Genomic DNA, 20,477 nt, shown 5'->3' with positions numbered 1-20,477 from the left:
TGTGCAGTCTCATCCATGAATGCTTGCAGGGGGATTTTCAGTCAAAATATTAGGGCTTCTTTGGGGTATTCTGTCTAGACGTGGAGTCAGAAGTTCAAGCAGATCAAAGCTTGTGACCAAAATCACTCAGAAAGTAGGCAGAGGAAGCCACAGGCAGTGGCTGAAATGCAAACAACACTGGAGCAACCCACATAGCAGAGACTATAAGAACAGAGTGCAACATGGGAATGTCAGAGGAGTGCCAGCAAGCTCTCTGAGAACCCAACATGACCCAATTAGGCACAGAGGAACCAAACCACAAGCATTCATCAAGTGGATTTATGACATGAGCCATCAATTACTTGCAAGGAAGAAAGGTCTTGTAGATAATAATTATGAATTTAAAGTGTTATGGTGCAAAGACAAATAAAAATACACATAAAAAATGTTTGACATGTGATTAAGGCATCGTGCAAGCTTTGTTAGAATAAAAACATCTTCAGTTAAGTTGAATGACTTTTTATTAATAGTCAAAAAAAGTACTCAAGTAAGTGTCATTACTAGATAAATTCAAACACAAGAAATACATTTACAGATTATTTTCTTTCACAGCAAAGGCTTTTAAAACCAATACTCACAGTCGGTAATATATTGTATTGCAATGTTACACAAATGCCTACTGTATATTCACTTGACCTCTAAATGGCACTTTAGGCTTAACAGATACAAATATTAGAATCGAAATACTTGTGTACAAACAAGAAGTCTAACTTTGACTTAAACTGTAAAAGTGTGTCTGATGCATTTTTGGTTAAAATATGCTTGTACTTCACTCACTGAAGTTCTGAAGTAAGAGCAGCGATACTTCAAAAATAATACCAAAATAGTTAGAAGTTAAAAGTATGGTGTAGTTAAAAACTCCTGTATAGGTCAATATGTTTCAGAAACAGAAACTCCAGTTAAGGTTTAGCTCAAACCAGACTGTAGAGGCCAAGAAACTTCCTTTAAAAATCATTATTTTTGTATGCGAGAAAAAACAAAACAAAAAAACGTTGCACTTTCGGGAAGGTGATACCAAAGTGATTCATTGTGGTCTTACTCATATCAAAAGTAGAACTATATAACTTTAACCGCAGTCATTTGTTTAAATCTGACATAATGCTCTTCGTACTTACGGAGAGAATGCTTAATACATTACTGTAATGTGGAAAACCCCAAATAAAAATAAAATAATGCCACACAGTTACTTTGCGGAAACTAAGCTTTATATTTTTGTAAAGCGGGCAATAAAAAAACAAAAACCACACAAAACATCGTGTTGTACTAACAGCGTTACCCCTGACATTTCCAGCAGCCTGTCAGGGTGAGCGCTTGTTTCATGCAGGATGTGCCGCAGCTGCGTCCCACGCCACGCTGATAACTTCAGTCTGTCAGATGAGATGCAAACTCACTTCCTCAGACGCGCCACGGCCAAGCAATGATCCAACCTGTCCGGGCTGAGCAGGGGACAGGCTTCGCTGGAAATCAGCTCAAACCCCGGCTATTTATCTCTGGGCCCATCTCTGATAGAGGCAGGCGCGCTGAGCGGAGGCTATTCTAACAGACCGTTTAAAGACTGCGGATGAAGGCGCTCATACTGTCTGCCTCAGTGAGTCCGCCGGTCCAACAGGAAACCAAAGAAAGTGCGCCGCTTACAGAACTGAAACTTGCAGCGTGCATGAAGGTAAAAACTCTCGTCTCTTTTGAAAGTTTATTCGTTGCTTAGTGTAGAAAGGTAAATGCATTTTGAAGATGTCTCTACTTTTACGTTTGATATGCACACTTGACATTCTAGAAAGCACCTTCCGAAAGTCAAATATATCTATTTATATCAAGGTAAATCTTTTAAGTTCTTTTATTAAGGTTTGTCATAAACCTCGGTGAAATTCTCTACGGTCGTGCTGATTTTATCATTAATGGTTCCCATGCTTGCACTAGTCTGCATTGCAGTATAACCACACAGTAAGTCAAATCATTTTCTGTACAGTGTTGCCTGGACTGGTATAATTTTGTTTTCAGGCACATCCCTCTGTTTATTATGGTTTAATTTGAATTGTCTTAAGTTTGGAAGAGACTAATCAGTACAATTTTGGGAAGAAGTAAGACTTATGATAACATGATATTATAGTCTCTTCATGGGAATATTTTTATTTCAACGTGTGCATATTTTGTATAAGGTTTGCCCTGATCTGCAGTATTGTTGTTATTTTACTCATTTGCATTTGGGAACTTAAGACATAAAGTGTTATTTTGTCCGAGCTATCTGTCTCCATTCTTACTAGACTCCAGGTTTTAACTTCTCACCATTTTCCAGTTCTTCTGGCCAGATTTTCCAACTCAAAACAGTTTTTAGATGACTCCACTGACCGGAACAGCAGGAAATTGGCAAAAGAACAAATGTACATTGTGTGTCAGAGAAGCCACATAATCTGCTCTAAATATCACTTACTAATGTTCTCCCAAACTTGTAAAAGGGAGCTCAAAAAGTACCACAATTACAGAATCTAATTGCTCTCATTTAAAACTGAAAAGCAAGACATTTGCTGATACTTTTGGAAACACAATAAAACTTATTGACTGTTACAGTTACAAAAAGTAATTTTGTTTGTGTCTTAATAGTAAGACATAAGCAACCATAGAATAAACAATATTAGGTACTTTCTGCACAGAGTGAAAATGCTTTTTTGTCATCCTCATCATATTAGAGAAAGAATAATGAGCTGATATTTGCTGGCAATTAATTAGGCTATCAGCTCAGGCAGCTGGCCTTCAGTCAACTGTAGTTTTAAAGCAGAATTATCTTAATAAGATTTATACACTGTGATCCTTTTGTTCAATTGTTGTGTTTCTCACTACAGATTATATTTCCCAGCTGCCAAATGTGTCTATCTTGTCCATCTCTTGTGAAGCAACAGTTAGTGGATGGTCAACAGTGACTTAGTGCCAAGAAAACTCCAGTTCTTTCTCTGGTGTATTGATGAAATGTCTTCAAACTGGGACAGTATTACGCAAAAATTTAGCAGTTTTGTAACCATAACTTGAAACTTTGGATTACTTTGATACTGGTAACTGGCCCATGCCTGTCAGCTCTGGAAAAGTCATAACTACTCACTCATTCCAGGATCACCCGGCAACTGATTCAACCATTACACCATTACTAGCATTTCTTTCAGCTCTTATGTTCTCATGTTCTTTTCTTCCCCCAAACACAGCTGTTGCATGGACTTTTCTGAGCACAGAACATGTCTCTTTATTTCTGAGATTCTCTTTTGCTTGAAACTTGATTGACATTATTTACCCTTTCCACTGCCAAATATAATGTAAAATTTAGCTTCTAGGTGCAGAGTTGGACAGTTTCTAATAATAAAGTTTGTCTTAGTTGTTACTGAATCTTTGTTGTCAAAAATTTTTATGCAGCTGTGACTTCATGCCTTGAAGACTTCATTATGCTCTTTAGATGGTGAAAGTCAAATTTTTGGTAAATTGGATGTGTAAAATTCTTTTTGAATCTATAATTTTTTTCTGAGTTAGTGCAATGAGATGAGCCACAATCAGTCCATACTTGGAAATACTAAACATATGGTGGATTCTTGTTTTATGCACAATTTTATCATTCTGAGCAGATCTTAGCAGTTAAGAGGAACTGTATCTGAAAAAAACCCCAACAGTTTTGCATGTATTTGATCTGCACTGGTGTATAAAACCAATATCCTTTTTTCCCTTTGACTATAAAGATTCAAACAAATGAACATGTCACACGTTAAAGCATGTTTTGACAATCTTCTCAGCTTTTCTGGGAATGTATTTGCTCATGTAGAAAAATTAAAGCAATAGATTTTTAAATATCTGTTGAAAATAGTCTTAAAATATCTTAAAAATATCATCAACTTCATAAATCAAACAACAATAAAAATCTTGAATTACTTTTAATTTCTTTTGTTTCAGAGCTTTGAACCCATCATGCTCTGTAGCCATATATGAATTGAAGTGATGGATAGGTCATCGTCCACCGTTAGGCGGCGAGCCTGGATCAACAGCAGCCGACAATGGCCGACAGTGGAGGAGATGGAGGGTCCGCTGTGTAACCTTGCAGCCTCGGCCTCCATAGCAGATGACGATGATGTCTTTTCTGATGGTGAGAGCAAACACAACTCTTTAAGTACTTTACTCATTGTATTTTATTTTATCGGTTTTTAACTTTTCTAGACAGAAAAACAAATTAGTTCACTGTGATCAGAGCTGTCAAAGAGTAACATGTTTACTTAATAAGAGTACTCATATGTGTCATTTTTATAGCCAGCTTCAATGGAAAGATTGAGAACTGGCTCCTTGGTTGTGGGTGAGTTAACCTCTTTTTTCTTTCTTTCTTTTTTTTTTATAAGTTCATAACTGCTGACTTTCACATTTTCCAGCTGGTAAGATGTATATCAATGGAAAGTACAGCAAACAACAGAGTGCAGAGAGAGTGGAAACTCTCTCTGATGTCAGGTGGTGCAGCAAGGTGATGCTGTGAGGTTACCACAGAAGTCTTTTTCTGCTGCAGTAGCCTGAGGTGCTGCATTCTTATAGTTCCACTGGAAAAAGAGAAAAAGAAAAATAAGCTTTCAATCAGCCACAAACTGAAATCGCTGAGGTGACCTTCTCTTGAGTTTGATTTTTTTTTCCTTTATAGCTGTTTCACCAGGGGTGTCACGATTTAAAAGATGTAAAAGTTCACAGTACAAAAATAACTCATGAGTAAAACTTTAACTCTCTGACATATCTGAAATTACCTTGAGGTATTGGAAATAACAATTTCTTCTTCTTTTTTTTTTATAAAACAGACTATAGAAAGAAGAAACAATACTTTATGGTTTAATGTCAGTCACTGAGAGAAAAGCACTTATGAAATGCAGAAACATCCAGGAAGACAGTAAATCACCATCTAAATGGAATTTTACTCTCCTGCTGAGAGCATTTAGAGGAATGGCTGGTTCCTGAATGTATTCTCAGAAGTGAAAATGAAAATGAGTAGATTTGCTAGGTGTTAACCTGAATGTTAATATTTCTCTACAAGAGGAAGTTGCAAGACTTCAACAGACTGCTGATTAGGAAGAGTGGAACAAACTTTCACTGTAAAGTTGCCTACTGTCCCTTTTCATATGTAACCAGAGATGCAAACACAGCACCATGTTTGATAGACGCATGCAAATGACTCGATTGTGTTTGTGCGCCTGTGTTTAAAACTAACGTATCTTGCAGATCTGATGTCCGCTTGGAGAACAGCAGCCAGCTAAGTTTCGGTGAGACACACACCTTACCATGAACACCTTGCCATTAGGCTGCTTGAGAAAATGTTGAAAAAAGAGCAGAACAGAATCAATTGAAATGTATGACATTCAGTACAACACCTCATATTTCTTATTTTCATGTGGGGATTTTATCCAAAAACACCTTTCGCCTCCACAATTAAAAATGCTGTTTAATGAAGTCAAAGCATTTTACCACCAAAAAGAAAAGAAAAAGAGCCTTTTACTGCGTCCAGAAACACATGATATCACACCCATTCACCCACGCATTCGTCGTTGTTGCCAGAAAAAGTAATATCCAGAAAAAGTTTGGTTTGACGTCTTCTGATTTTCCTTATTCAGCATATTGAGGGGATTGCATCTCAAACCAGGTTATTTAGGGTTTTCTGTGTCATGCTTATTGCGATAAGCTAAAATCTGTTTCAACTAATGAACTTGAAATAAATAAATAAATAAATGCAAAAACTTTAAATATGTAAGTTTAAAAATCTTAATTTATCGTCTGCATAATTTGCACAGTGTCTAATTTACAACATAAATGTGTAACATTTCCATATCTGATTGCTTTTTAAGAGTCTGCACTGCAAGCCAACACCTTTTGTGATGACCTGAGCCTTGGAGCTGATGGTATGATCAGACATGAACTCAAACACGCAAACACTCATGCCACAAAATGGTTTCTATGTCCTCAAAAGGCAATATTCATGACCATCTCCATTTAATTTGATTATCTGAAATATGGCTTCACTGTCAACCTAAATTTGCACACACAGACAGGGAAGTAATGAGTCGGCAAAAGTTTTAAATAAGCAAATTGAGCATTGTTTGGTTATGGTTATTTTTAAACTCCGCTCATCGATCAGTAGTCAGAACTTTTCACATGTAAAAAAGAAAAGCTTATCTCAAGTATTTTTTACCTCCTTATCTTGTTGGAATATTGCATGTCGTTGCAATCTAGGTATTATGCAATGGTAATTTCAGAGAGGTAATTTAACATTTACGCCAAACTAGAACTAAACCGCAAAGATAAGCAGTGAAGTTGCTACATTTTTGTAGATCAGAAAAATAAAAAACAGTTGCAGTTCTCAACTGGATGGAAAACAACCCAGAAAACTAATGGTTGAAGTTATACGAGCAACATTTAAATCTTAAAATAAAATAGTAAATTAGATGTTTTCTCTTCAGATTCATTCTGTTAAATTCATATTACAGATGCTAAATTGCAAATTCCTTTATTCTCACACTAAAGTAGTTCTTATTGTCAACAGCAATAATTAATGCTTAATATTCTTTTCCTCAGCTTCAGTTATAAACTTTGGAGGAACTACAACTAACTATCGGTAAGTAGAAACTGTCCACTGGTTCAACTATTTTCTACATATCTCGCATAACTAATGTAGTTATTTTTTTATTTTTGCAAAATAATTAAAGTCCTGGTTAAAATACATGTTTCACACATTCACACCCCGAAGATATTTCTTTGCTGTAGCTTAACTGGAAGTTTCTGTAAATTTTCTGGAAATGTTATACCAAAACTATTTGAATTTCTGAAATAAACTATTTTTTGGTTTATTAATTTTTCTTTATTGTTCTTTGTTCTCCTTATTGCCTGTCCAGAAATCGTTCCATCACGAAACAGCTCAGCAGGGTCAGCAACAGGTTTGTTGTTTACTTGCTTCTCAAACTCAAAATCTACCTTTTTTTTGGCATTGCTCCCCCTGGAAAGGAGTGAATGAGTTGTCTCATATCTGATCATTTTAAACAGTTTTAGGTATCGTAACATTTCACATGTTTTTTTTTCTTCTCTTTTTTTTAGTACTCCTCTTCAGAAACTATGCCCGTCATCACTGAACCTGGGCCACAGCATGGCCTCCAGCTGCCTTTCCTCTTCCACTTGGAAAACAGTGTCAAGGTGAGGTTTGGAAATTGGTTTAATCCAGACATTTTATGTAGTAACCATTTTAATACAGCTAAGGTTTTTGCTAAAGAAGCAGACTGTTCAATGGCAGCTGTATCTTATCTGTATCACACCTTTTATTTGTATCTCACACCTTTTATTTGTGGAGCTTATTCTGTCACACTTCTTCCTGCCACTAAACTTTTACAGTCAAAGTTAATTTTATTTCTTTAGCACATTTAAACAAAACAGTTTAAGTAGAAAGTCACCAGTAACTTAAACAGAAAGTTATACAGCACAACAAAACAATGAGAGATGTTCAGATAACATAAATGACAAAAATAATAGAGTCAATATAGTAGCGCTCAACTATAGCTTAAAGTCTGAGAACAGAATTTTTTTTTAAACAGCTTTGCATAGTGAATTGGAAAATTATCAAGTCAGCACTTCTCCCTCTGATTGTGAGGGTCAGAACATCACTTTTTGTGGTTCTATATAGTTTTATAATTTTCTGAGAGCCATAAATGCACACATCTGTGTGTCAAGCATAAATGAGCTTCTCTTTTAAAATACATTTATTTCTGAAATAAATTGTTTGATGTGAAATTATTGAGCTGCACCTAATTGTATGTCTTCTTTCAGTGTGTCAGAGGTTCTGCAGATGTGTTCAGAGGATGCAGAGGAGACTCTGTACGAACTGGGTTTTGGCTGTGAAGAACCGCAGGTCACCGTTCGCATCCCTCCTCGATTTTTCACCTTCCCCTCTCAGGCTCAAGGCATCAACTTCCGCCTCTTCCTGGATGCCCAGATCCGGCGAATAAGAGAGGAGGACCCCAGCCTTTCACTTGCCAGTATGGATTTGTTACATCTCTCTATCTATATGTCAGTGGAGTGATATTGCATTGCTAGTAGTGTGAAGATGTGAAGTGGTTTGCATCTGTTTATTTGCATTTTATTCTTCTTATAGGTCGTTTCAGACAAGTGCAAGTGCTTACAGCCATGGCCAATGCTTTCTATTCCCTCTACTCTCACGTGTCCCGCACTCCTCTCCAGAAGCTGGCCACACCAGAGTTCAGCTTCTCCTCTCCTGTGGAGAGGATTGAACGGTTTAGGACCAGTATTCGCAGCGAGCCTCGCTCTCCTGTGGAGAGGCTGAAGGACACTGTGAACAAAATGTGCCTCTACACCGGCTCTCCTCGTGGGTCGGACTCCACCTCTCCACAGCCCTCACCCAGAAAGAGATCCAGCCTTCCAGACGTGGTGGATATAATGCTGAAATTCAAGACTGGAAGTGCCAAGAAGCTGGATTTGGGGGAACATGACAGGTGTGGATCTTGTGAGGATTTTAGGTTGCTATCAAATGGTGGAGATATAGAGCAAGTGAAGCAGACTTTAGAGGACACAAACATTTATCAGACGGGGAATAAAATCTGCAAGGAGGAGGTGCCTGACAACGAAGAGGCAGATAATGCTGATAATGTCAGACAAGAATATTGTGAAAGAACATCTCTGACGTCATCGTTGTCAAGAGAAACTGTGATAGAAACAGAAACTCTGCTAGCCACAAATCAGTCAGAGCTGGACTCATGTTTGACACAAAGGGACACAAGGACAACTGAACTGACTCCTGCTGCCAAAGTTTCATATGATCTAATCTGCCCTCCAATAGTGGAGCGTGTACATCAGGCTTCTTTCTGTTGTCAAAACCAAAACCGCTTCCTTCATATCTCTGGGACAGAAAGTAGAGACAGACTAAACACTCACACACCTACAGTGCAAACCCCTACCTTTGAGCCTAATGAAGACTTACACCCTGGATCTTCTAGAAAGACCCTACAGGTGGATGGACCTGGATCACCTCTGGTTCTTGAGCCTAGAGACAGCTACGCTCACTGCTGCATCACAGTGACTGGCTTGGAAGACGAGGGCGTGTCCTCAACCTCCATGAACTCCTGCCATGTTTCACCTGCCTTATCCAAGCAGACTCCTGCAGAGCTGTTTAATGAGGGAGAGGGACAGTACCTGAACCCGTTAACCCATCCTGGACTGGGCAAATTCTCCAGCAATCGTCAGCAGGTCAACTCATTCGAGCTGGAGGAGGTACTGAAACTTTTATTGGTTTGAAAAGCTAGCATATAATTTGACAATGAATCTAAACTGCACTTAGGAAGTTTAAATCAGTCTTAACTCATTGGGTGAGACAAATTAATTACACAATCATCAGTCAATCAATGACTAAGTAAACTATAATTACTATTAGGGCTAAAAGATTGTTGTCATGACAAATGGAAATTTCCTCCTGAACTTGATGCTTATATTTAGTTTTGGTCACTGGTTTGTGTTTCATTGCTGTTTTGTGAGGAGCTATTTTAAACTGCTTCGTTGTTGTTGTACAACATTCTTTTGCATCATTTTCTTTTGAAGTAATTTTGGTTTATTTGCAATTCAGGCATGGGACATGAAGGGCCATAGGAGCAAAACATAACAAAAAAATTTAAAATGTAATGTGCTTGTAGGAAAACTATCAAAAAACTGCATGGGAACTAACTGAAGAAGATACTTAATAATTAAGAACTAATGTGAACTTAATCAAAATAGTTGTGAAAAAAAACCTGTGGATCAATTCAACGCTTTGTCCCTTCCTACTTCCATTTTTGTGCTCATAATAATTTTCTCCATTACTCTTATTCTATTTTACTCTGATAAACGTCTTCAGCTCAGTAAACGATGACATATCAACTAATTTCTTTGCAATAAGTATTTTCATTAATTATTTGAGAAAAAAAATGATGCCAAACTTTTCTAAAATACAGTATGACAGATTGTGACACTTGATCAAACCAGTTACTTTGAGCAACCGCCTGCTGGCAGAAAGCATTTAAAAGAGTCACATAGCATTTAAATATAAGAAAAAATACTTCAAATCCCTAGCTGCTACAGTGAGCACATGATGTCCAGAGGGACATGGCTCCAAAGATAGAAAGGTACAGAATAGCAAAGGGTGAAATACCATCAACCCATAACAAGTGAGCCTGCATCTATTTATTAGCATAGTCACCCCTCATGGAAACCAGTTTTACTGAAAATGTTAGTGATTTAAAATCTACATTTTAAGCAATTTAGTAATGTTTTATTTCAGAGAAAACATTTATTGTAATTTGTAGTTGGACAAAACAAAATAATTTATGTTTTTGCATTTATTTGTATTTTCTATTTTGGAACTATTGGTTTCTGTAGTTGCTCTCATTTTTTCCCTTGGTAAAATAAAGTGCATCTTGGTTAAATATTTTTAATTTGCTCTCCTCTTAGGTGCATAGCGCAGGAGAGGAAGATTTTGGACAACCAGAAGCGAGTACCGTCACTTCGTCACTCTCCAGAAAACATTCATGCAAAGGTGACAAATGCTCATATTTATTTGTGTGACTTTTTGCATAAAAACTTTATATGAACCAAAGTTTCTTTGTTCACACTGAGGGGGATTATTTTTTGGTCCACAAACGGCAAGGTGTATATACGTATATACACCCTGCTGTATGAGGAGAAGGATGTTATCAGCTCACACATGTGCTAAATGAGTTTGCATGTTTTATTTCTATGCTTGTTCTTTCTCAGTAATAGAAAGTATCACTTCATTTATGACTCACTTTAAGGTGTCATACAGTCATTAGCAGCGGTCAGCTAATGGATTCTGACAACTTGTGTAAAAGCAGATGTGTGATTGGAAAAGTATTCTCATCCCTTAAACTTTTTTGTCAGATTGCAGCTACAAACTTCAACTTAGGTTAGGGTAATTTTATGTTTTAGGGAAATAAAAACTGCATAATTGTAAAGTGGGAAGAAACTAATCCAGGGCTGTAGGATGATACCCCTCAATAACATCCTGCATAACCAATTTACTTCAGGGTTCACTTGACTAAAAGTCTGCAATCAGATTTATTCAGATTTTAATCTCAGAATAAATCCAGTTGTTCTAAGTAGAGTCAACTATTAATTAAGGACAGCACTAATCCAGCCTTTACAGAACTGAGTCAAGAAAGAAAGGCCAAAACAAATCCTGCAATTTACCAGAAGCTAGGGATCACAATTAACATAAAGGTCAGTTCTTTGGTCAGATGCAACTAAAATGCTATTTGAGGTGGAAAACTACTGTACATCACCCCGAACATGCCACTAACAACGAAACAGTGTTGGCAATATTATGCTGAGGGGAAAAGAGAACTTGGTCAGAGTTGATAGGAAGATGTATGGAGCTAAATAGAGAGCAATACTGCAAAATATTTGAGACTGGGTTGCAGATTCATCTTTGGTAGGACAGCAACACTCAATAAACAGCCAGTACTATCATGAAAAGTGGTCAAATGACGGGGTCAGAACGGCACAGTCAAAGTCTAAAGATCAAATCAGTGGCAGGTTTTAATAACTGATGCTCATAAACTGTCTCCATCTATTCCGGCTAAGCTTCAGCTAATTTGCAGGGAAATATAAAAAACTTCCATCTCTACAGTTTGTGGAAAGACTTGCAGCTGTACTTGCTGAAAAAAGTGTTGCCTCAGGGTGCTGAATATGAATACATGCAACACTAATAAATGACAAACAGTTGTCATTTTCTTTTTACTTCCCACTACTTTGTTGTTGGTTTATCACATAAGATTCCAATACACGTTCAAGGGGAGTAAATACTTTTTCAAGGTACTGAGCATGATGAGTGACACATGCATATTCAGGTCAATGAGCAGGTGTCTTCAAGGAGAAAACAATGTCTTTTCTGTGCCAAATTCAGGTTAGACTGCAGCTGCTAAACAGTCTGCAGTTCGCAGAAGTTGGAGAAGAGCTGAATGTTTTTTGTTTTTTTCCTGCTTGTGTAGGTGAAGTGGTGCGGGGCGACAGCGTGCAGTCTGACAGCAGTGGCTACGCAGATGAAGAAGTCAGCCCCTCATTAGACAGACACAGCAGGTGACGGAGAGAAAAAGGCAGGACTAAAATGTACCACAAGATCTGGAAACCTTTTCCATTTGGAAAGCCGATCTCCACATTGACTTTGCTTGAACTCTTAAAATGTGAATGTTTCAGAGGGTACAGACAAAGAAAATGTGCAAAGCATGATTATATGAAACTGAACTGTGCGAACAAGCAAAGACTTGGACAGTGAAGTGTAATGGAATGGTACTTTAATTAGGGTAAAATCAACTTCAATTCTTACAAAAAATGTTTTATCGAAAAAAAAAAGAAACATCAACGTCCAATAGAGATCATATTTCATTTCATATTTGTAATGTATAAAAGTGCCAGCAAAGAGAGATGGTGAATTTCAACTGAAGTTGAATAAAACCAGCTCCTAACTTCCTCCTTTAATGATCAAAAAACAGTTTGCATATCTGTCTTTTCTGAGAAGGGTTACAACCCACAAAAATGTGTCACATGCATTTAGTAGGCAAGTACATGAAACAGCAGATAGTTAAAACCATTTGTCAATGCATATTGCAGAAAAGGGAGGGATTTCTTAGTAGTGGAGAAAGCTTTTACACAGAGACACAACAGTTTCTGATAATCACAATTCAAGTCAAAGTTCAAGAAACCAAAACACAACACAAGTCAATGATGGTCATTATGTGCACAATGTTTTAGAGGTAACGTTATAATTTGTGGTAGCTTTATGTGCTGGGTCTTTGAGAAAGAGTGAATATATTTTGTTATAATTACAGCAGCTCTCACCTGACACACCCCTGTAAAAATGACACCCTAATAAATTGTCGTAAAAACCTTTCTGTACAACTTTGACTTTCTTTTAGACCTACTCCTGACCAATACCTTCAAACAATGATTGTTTGATTCCTTTGGAACCTGTAGCATTGGCTGAAAGTTAGTAATAAGTAAATTAAAAAATTTCTTTTTGGGGCATAGAACTTTATTAAAGGATTATTATAATTGATGAAACACTGAATCAAAAGGTGCTTTAAATGGGTACTAGGTTAGGTATTTACATGTTCCTCTAATGTTTTGCTTGAATTGTAGCTAAAATAATTTATAATTTTTTTATTTTCTTTTTTACATAAAAACCTGGTCTTTTAACAGGGATGTATTCACAGTTGAGAGCCATTGTATAATAAGTCTTTAATTCAGGAGTAAATGCACTTCAGAACAGCTGTGGACACACAAAGCTTCTAATTCACAGACTATTAACAGAGATACTTCTGAAACTTGTCAAGAAAATCAGATTTATTTGCAGCTGGTAAGAAGGTGTAAAAAGCCTTAAAGTAAATTCACCTTTAAACTGGAGATTTGTTTCGCCTCCACTACCATCCTCCTCTACCAGCATAAACCTGCTAATTATAACTGGCTGTAAATATAGCCAGGTCTAGGTTTTCTTGTCATTCTCGTATTTATAGAGATCAAAAAGGATTTGTCCATCTTTAACGCATGTGCTATTGCTTTTTCATTTTGAAGAGCGGCTTACAGAAATGTCACATTTTACACCCCAGAAAAAAAAGATATCATGGATTACTAAACATTTATATAAACTGTTTAGTAATCCATTAGTATTAATCTTTGTACAAAATAACAATATAAAGATTATTTCATATTTATAGTAATGTTGCTGCAAATGATTTCTTAGCCAAATATTCTTTTCCACTCACTGATTAAAATAACATGAAGGTTGGATTTTTAAAAAAGTTCCTAGATATGCAAATGCAGTGATGACTACGTTTTAAGGCTTTTAACACAGCTTCACCAATAGTGCCAATAAATGTGTAGGGTGTTGCACAATTTTCAATCTTAAACATGTAGAAAATGACAGTGACAAACAGTCACTTCAGTCTTATATTTTTAAGACTCGTGGAAGCTCATTTTTAAGGGATAGCAGCTAACATAATTCAATTTCTCGACAGAGTGGAAGTTTCTTTCACACATCCATTCACATGAATTTCATTCTGGGACTAATAAATAGTTAACTCTATATCTTGCTAGTCAAATTACCTACATTTTTTTAATACTTTGCTGCAAATCATTGCCTACTCTGATACAGCAACATTTAAAGTTTCTGAGATATATGTATTTATTGGTCATATTTAGGAAAATATATTGGATTACATGAAGTCAAAAGTTTAAAAAATGGGGAAAAGTTTTTTTTATGACAAAATTGTACATAATGCGTTTATAAATTTTAGACAGCAATATCAATAGTGGCACCCATCAATCAATAGAAAATAAAAACAATGACTCCATGTGTAAATTTCAGGGCAGAAAAAGTCTCTCATTGTCAAATTTGAGGTTTCCTTGTTTTTGTTTTCTAAATATGTCACAAAAATATCTCCTTTGTCCAAAGAGGAGATGTTTGATGGCATATTGTGTACTGGTGAGTTCGAGTCTGTGGCTAGGAAACGGAGAAGGTGTATCATTTCCCTCCTGCCATGATTTTCAGGTACTGCAGTGCGTTGTGAGCCGCGTTGGCTCGAGCAGCGTCTATGTTCTGAGCGAAGCCATGGCACACTGTGATTGGCTGCGTGGACAGTTCTACCAAACACTGACAGAGGCCACTGAGGCTGCGCTCCTCTGGAAACAGAAACACAGGACAGTCGATCAAAAGTCAATCATTTGAATTTCTCTCTTAGACCGCAACCCACTTCCTCCATTATTATTATTATTATTATTATTATTATTATAGTCACAGTTCTGATGAAAGACGTTATCATTATTACTGCTTCTTTTCTGTTATGCCTAACTGTTATTTTCCATTAGACAGTCTGAGTGGATACATTTGCAAACAGAACTAGGTCAAAACCTTCGTCCCACTGTTACATCAGATATGGGTGTTTGCATAATATCACTTGAAATAGAAAGTATTTTGCATTGATTTTCATAGTTTTCAGTCAAAGCAATCAGGATAGCTACAGTAAAGAGAACAAACTTTTAAAAGGTAAATAGAAACCTAATGTGTTTTATGGGTTCTGCAGGAAACAAATCTAAAAGCCTTTGGAGTCATAATATAATACAACTCATTATCCACCTGTTCAATTTTCACCCTAAATTATTATTATTTTCTTGTAATATTCTTTGCACATCTGGAGACTGATACTTTTGCCCTTTATTTGTGGCAAGACGTCAGAATTGTTGTTCCTTGTTTTGCAGCAAATTCTCAACTGGATTTTGGTTTGACCTTTGACCAGGCCAATCTAAATCTACATTTCGGGTCGTTATCACAGTGGGAGGTAAACCGCCCTGCCAGTCTTAAGTATTTTGCACCCTTCGATGGGTTTTCTTCCAGGACATCTGGCAATATTAAACTTCCTAACAACTCTGAGCAGCTTCCTCCACACTATGATGTTGCAACTAATATGGAATTTCACAATGGAAACTGTGTTTTAGCTTTCCTAACACACATTTTCCAGTACCTATCATTATAGGTGGACAGAAAGTCTTTGTAAGTTTGCAGTTGTGCAAGACTCTTTCCATTTTTAGATGATGGATTGAACAGGACGTTGTTTTATATCCTGAGTCTGCATTAAACCTATCTAGAACTTAATCCCTAATCTGTTTTAGCCATCTTCATGTTGCTGTTTGTTCTCAAATAAGCTCCTAAGGACTTCACAGAACAGCTCTATTTATCCTTAGATGAAATTAAAGACACAATTTTCCTTCCATATCACAGCTATGCACTACTTGTTGTTAGTTTCCCACCTAAAAGTTAAATAAAACACATTCAGGTGGTTGTAATGTGACAAAATGCTCCCCCAAAATTTGAGATGCGACAAATTTTTGCAACAAATTAGTCATAACTCAGGTTCATTAGAAGCTCAGCTGAAGCATATATATGATTGCGTCCAGACTGCAGCAAACTGAAGTGGTACTGGAGCTCTGACTGAGAGTTTATGAGCTCACCTAGATCAAGGTAGCTGACGTCGAAGCGCTGCTCTGTAGAAAGGTCGCTCAGCAGGGAGCAGAAGTTGGAGTCAGAAGGCATGCCCAGAGGGTGGCTGCGGAGCTGCAGAATCTTCTCTCCAGCAGAGTTGCGCAGGGAGTCCCACGTGCAGCTGTAGCCTTTACTTTTACCCGACTCTGCCCTGCTCCCCATGTGCTTTAATTACAGGAGAAATAGATTCAACATCAGTTAGCAGACATTAAATTTCCTGACCAAAATACTAATTATGCTTATTACAGTTTAGCATTTTCTACCTCAACAGCCATCTTTTCCTACACTGATGTTTTATCACTTTTTCTGATCTTTATTCATTTTCGTAACTCCTGTTTGATTCTTACAATATTAAATGTGTCCTCCTCTGTTTCTGCTTCATTGCTACTCCTCAGATCCACCGGCACGTTGTGTATCCGAGAAAGCATCTTGGCGGCAGCATTTCTCTTGGCGAGTTTCTTAGATGTGCCGCTTCCTGAGCAGGAAAAAACATATTAGCTGTTGTCATCCAGTGGGACATAAAATCAAAAAGAAAACACATTTCTGAGACAGAAGCAAACACATGAAGTATGTATTCTATAAGTCAAACATTTTTAAATGTACCGATTTCTACAAATCTCTCGACTCTGCAAGTCATAGTGAACTCCTTGCGATGAGCTGGACCGGACTCCTGAGTGACTGTGTACTCTGGCAAACGCCATCCTTTCTGCACCACCAACTCCTGACAGAAATTAACACCAAAGAAAAAAGTACACAAAATATAAACAAAAAAATGCATTGCAATAAAGTAAAAAGTAAATTTAGTTTAGTTATAAATTTCAAAAGTTAAACTGGTGTATTATATAGATTCATTACACACACCGTCTTTTTTTTAAATAGACAGATCATTACATCAAACCAAAACAACCAGGATACTTAATACTAAAATCTTGTGGTCATGTTGTAACTTAACCAATCACAGGGAGCACTGCTGACTGTTGCCTAGCAAACAATAATAGAGTCCCTTCACAAGATCCTTGCTGTTCAAAGAGTACTATATGAAAGTATATGACTAGAAAGTTAAGCAGAGGAAAATTAGTGTGATAGAAAAACCTGGATTTTACAACAAGGTTTTATTGCAAATGCTGTTTCTGTCCATTACCTGCTCTTTACCATTTCTTCACATTCTAAAACATTTTAATACTGTATTAAACAAGTTTCACCAAAATATTATTCATATAAAGATCCTGAATGCCTGGCATTTAAATACTTAACTAACATTTACTGTAGTTCAAGCAGTTCTTTTCCAAATGCATTTTGTGTGCAGTGATAAGTCAGTAACAATACATTTATATATATTGTGAAGCCCAGTTATGCAGTGCAATTTAATTTGTTTTTCTCCATTCGCTCAACTTTCCATAATTTTGTTTAGATATCACACTCTGGTTGAGCAACTTCTTTGACCTATTGTGACATTTTGCCTGCCAACTGTCAATTCATATGTGTTTCAAGTATTGTGTGGATCAAAACATGACACTTTTTTAATGCATAGATATGATGTAATATGTTAATTTTGGGTTTTATTAGGTGCAAACCATAGTAATCAAATTTAATCATTATGTGTATAAAATCTATATAAGTTACTGATGTAGCTCAACTTTATAGTCATATTGTTATTTATTGCGATACAACTGCATATTAACAAATCTAGATAAGTAAATAAAATGCAGTAGACAAAGATTTTTTACCTGCAGGGCTCCTACAGGGTTACATTCAGACTGCTGGGAACTGTTTGAAGTCTTCATCTCTGACTGAGAACTACACAAAACAGAAGGAAACACTCAAATCATTAGCTTCAATTTGCTAAAAAGCTGAGCTGTCACTTGGGAAAATATTTACGCTAAATTAACATTTGTCCGCATAAATTACTCAGAAGTCTGACCTATCTCCATCCACAGACACATCAACTTCAATAAAACCGTCTTCTCCAAGAGCGACTCCAACTGGGCCTCCGAGGCCTCCCTTGAGCATCTTCAGAGCAGCCTCGGCTGCTTTGTGCTTAGCTGCTTTCTTGCTGGGCCCTTGGCCGGTGCAGCTGATCTCACCAACAGAAACGCGGAATGTGAAGTTGGGCTGATGGGCCTGTCCCTCGGCCTTCAGCAGGTCGTACACTGGGGTTTTGCCTATCCGCGTTCCATACTCCTGCAGCAGACTGATGGGCGTCTTTCCGGGATTCACAGCCAGCATTTGCTCAATACTACATACAACAAAAACAAAGAAAAAAAACACATTTACCCAGCATGATGTGGAGAGTAATGGAAGCATTTTTGGTTTGATTTTTTTGTACATAAAAGTCTAAATTACCATCTCGTAAAGTTGCAAATTGATTCCAGCAACAGTCAAGATGGAAAAAAAAGCTGGTTTTTGAATGTTTCTAAAAGAAGTCAACATGTTGTGCACACATTAAAAATAATAGCACAGTAAAATGATCAAGAAACCAAAGTTTAATTTCATTATATGCTGCCTTTTACAAGCATTTGTCTGTTTACATGGAATTAAAAGTAAATCTGAGTTAATTGTAAATTAAACCAGCATTCCCTGCACAAATATTCACTCTTCACACTGAGATCAACAGGCAGATGCAGCATCATGAAACAATCATTTAAGACATAATACTGTAGAATAACAAAAAAAGGTCATGCTGTTGCTTCTTGACACAGTTTTGGAACATAATTAGGAAGGAAATGAAGTATTGTTTTACTGAGCTTTCAAAATGGATGCTTATCAAAGAAACTATGGTGCTGAAGACATTGAGCTGTGGGCAGTTTAAAAGTTTCATATTACTGTTAAAGAAATACTAATCACTTTGCTAATGTTTCCTTTTTGTGCTCACCTGCTTATGTGAGTAAGTATGAATGCACACATAGGTGTGTATTTGAGCAGAAGCATATTTTTTTTTGTACAAGGAGGGGAGATTTTTTTTTTCAATTAATATCTTAGTGATCTAAGTTGACCAGGATTTCCAGGAACTTCTAATTGCTATCAATCACCCTACTATCAATAAGATACTTGCCACTAAATAAGGACTTATATTCATCTTGTCAACAGTGAGAAGAATCAGTAAGACAGGTTACAGTTTGAGAAGTCCAGCAAAAATCTTGGGGTCACCATTTTATACACCTTAGCAGCTTTACAAATTAAATGGCTGAGTAATATAATATCTAGTAAAGGAAATGTGGCCATTTCCAATTATTAACCATTTTATTTATTTAAGATTTTAAAATGGAGAAAAAAAAGAACTTCTGCAGAGTTTTATATTTATTCTACAAGATGTTGACTTGTGGAAAATTATAAAAAAGAAATCATGTTTCCAACTTGATGACAAGAAAAATAGATTTAGATAAATATTACTGCTACTTATAATGTCAATGCATTTATTCTATGAAAAAGCTAAAACTAGCCTATATTGTCATATATATATTTAAAAACAACAGTTGGCTCTTTTATAATTTTTAGCCAATTTATTGAGGAGGCGTAGCGGAAAGTTCAAAGAGCTAGTAGAAGTTTCCAGAGATGCAGGCTGTACACTCCTTTTCAAAAGAATGAAATTAAAGGGGGCGAAATAGAAATGCATGACACATCTTTATGATTTTTTTTCTTTCTACTTCATAATAAAGTGCTACTTTGTGTCTATCACATAAAACATGAATGTTTACTTATCCAAGATACCGCCTGTTAATTAAGTTAACTTGTGATGAAATAAACTGAACAGTTTAGAAAAAAAAAAGATACATGAAATCAAAATATTCTGAAGATCCTATAATACCGTGATGTCGTTTATCTGTGAGCCTGGATACTCAACTCTCCCTGCGGTTCTGATCAGCCTCACCTGGAGCTCCCGGAGTTTCTCTTCCAGCTCTCCGGTTCTGTCTCGTCGTTCATTACCTATACCGTGCAGACGGAACCGATCGGTTTCGGATGGCAAATCCCCCCCACCAGAACATACACGAGCTTTCATTAGACTGTATTTTTTATTGCCCCCAAGCAGATGATGAGGCTACAACATGATGGAAGGAGGGAAAGGAGAAAGAGAGAACCCCATCTGCTGCTGCGACAAGCTTCGGCCCGCAAAGATGACGTAGTTCGTGACGCCTTGTGAAAATCGACTCCCGATTGACCCAAAAGCGTTCGAAGTTGAGCTTTTATTCCAACTTTCCCACCAGATGGTAGGCAACATATCTACATACTTTGAACAAACAACAAAAACAAAAACAGTTTAACAAATGTGAAACATATTATATATGAATTTAAACTGCAGCCTATATAACAGAAACCATCTGAGGTGAGTAGTAACTAGTTACATTTACTCAGTTACATTTTAATGGAG

The 20,477-nt window shown here is 36.8% G+C and overlaps 2 protein-coding genes across 2 annotated transcripts; one reads left to right on the top strand and one right to left on the bottom strand.

Moving 5' to 3' along the window:
• The first annotated feature begins 801 nt into the window (after window positions 1-801).
• Window positions 802-12,963, top strand: tespa1 (thymocyte expressed, positive selection associated 1). The gene is made up of 12 exons (XM_023325313.1): window positions 802-1,702; window positions 3,964-4,153; window positions 4,315-4,357; window positions 5,260-5,300; window positions 5,880-5,933; window positions 6,607-6,646; window positions 6,924-6,965; window positions 7,123-7,218; window positions 7,846-8,054; window positions 8,171-9,303; window positions 10,513-10,597; window positions 12,069-12,963. Exons 2-12 carry the CDS (start codon window positions 4,009-4,011, stop codon window positions 12,158-12,160), a joined length of 1,980 nt encoding a protein of 659 aa, XP_023181081.1. The 5' UTR covers window positions 802-1,702; window positions 3,964-4,008; the 3' UTR covers window positions 12,161-12,963.
• On the bottom strand, window positions 12,355-20,224 carry tarbp2 (TARBP2, RISC loading complex RNA binding subunit). The gene is made up of 7 exons (XM_014475936.2): window positions 19,980-20,224; window positions 18,033-18,347; window positions 17,839-17,908; window positions 16,715-16,832; window positions 16,459-16,586; window positions 16,081-16,276; window positions 12,355-14,754 (listed from the first exon to the last, which is right to left on the bottom strand). The coding sequence occupies exons 1-7, from the start codon at window positions 20,030-20,032 to the stop codon at window positions 14,597-14,599; spliced, it is 1,038 nt and encodes a 345-aa protein (XP_014331422.1). The 5' UTR covers window positions 20,033-20,224; the 3' UTR covers window positions 12,355-14,596.
• Window positions 20,225-20,477: the final 253 nt, after the last annotated feature.

This window comes from Xiphophorus maculatus, chromosome 20, assembly GCF_002775205.1.
Source record: "Xiphophorus maculatus strain JP 163 A chromosome 20, X_maculatus-5.0-male, whole genome shotgun sequence".
Classification (NCBI taxonomy): Eukaryota; Metazoa; Chordata; class Actinopteri; order Cyprinodontiformes; family Poeciliidae; genus Xiphophorus; species Xiphophorus maculatus.
The sequence above is the reverse complement of the archived record's forward strand: the minus strand, read 5'-3'. Positions and strand labels throughout refer to the sequence as shown.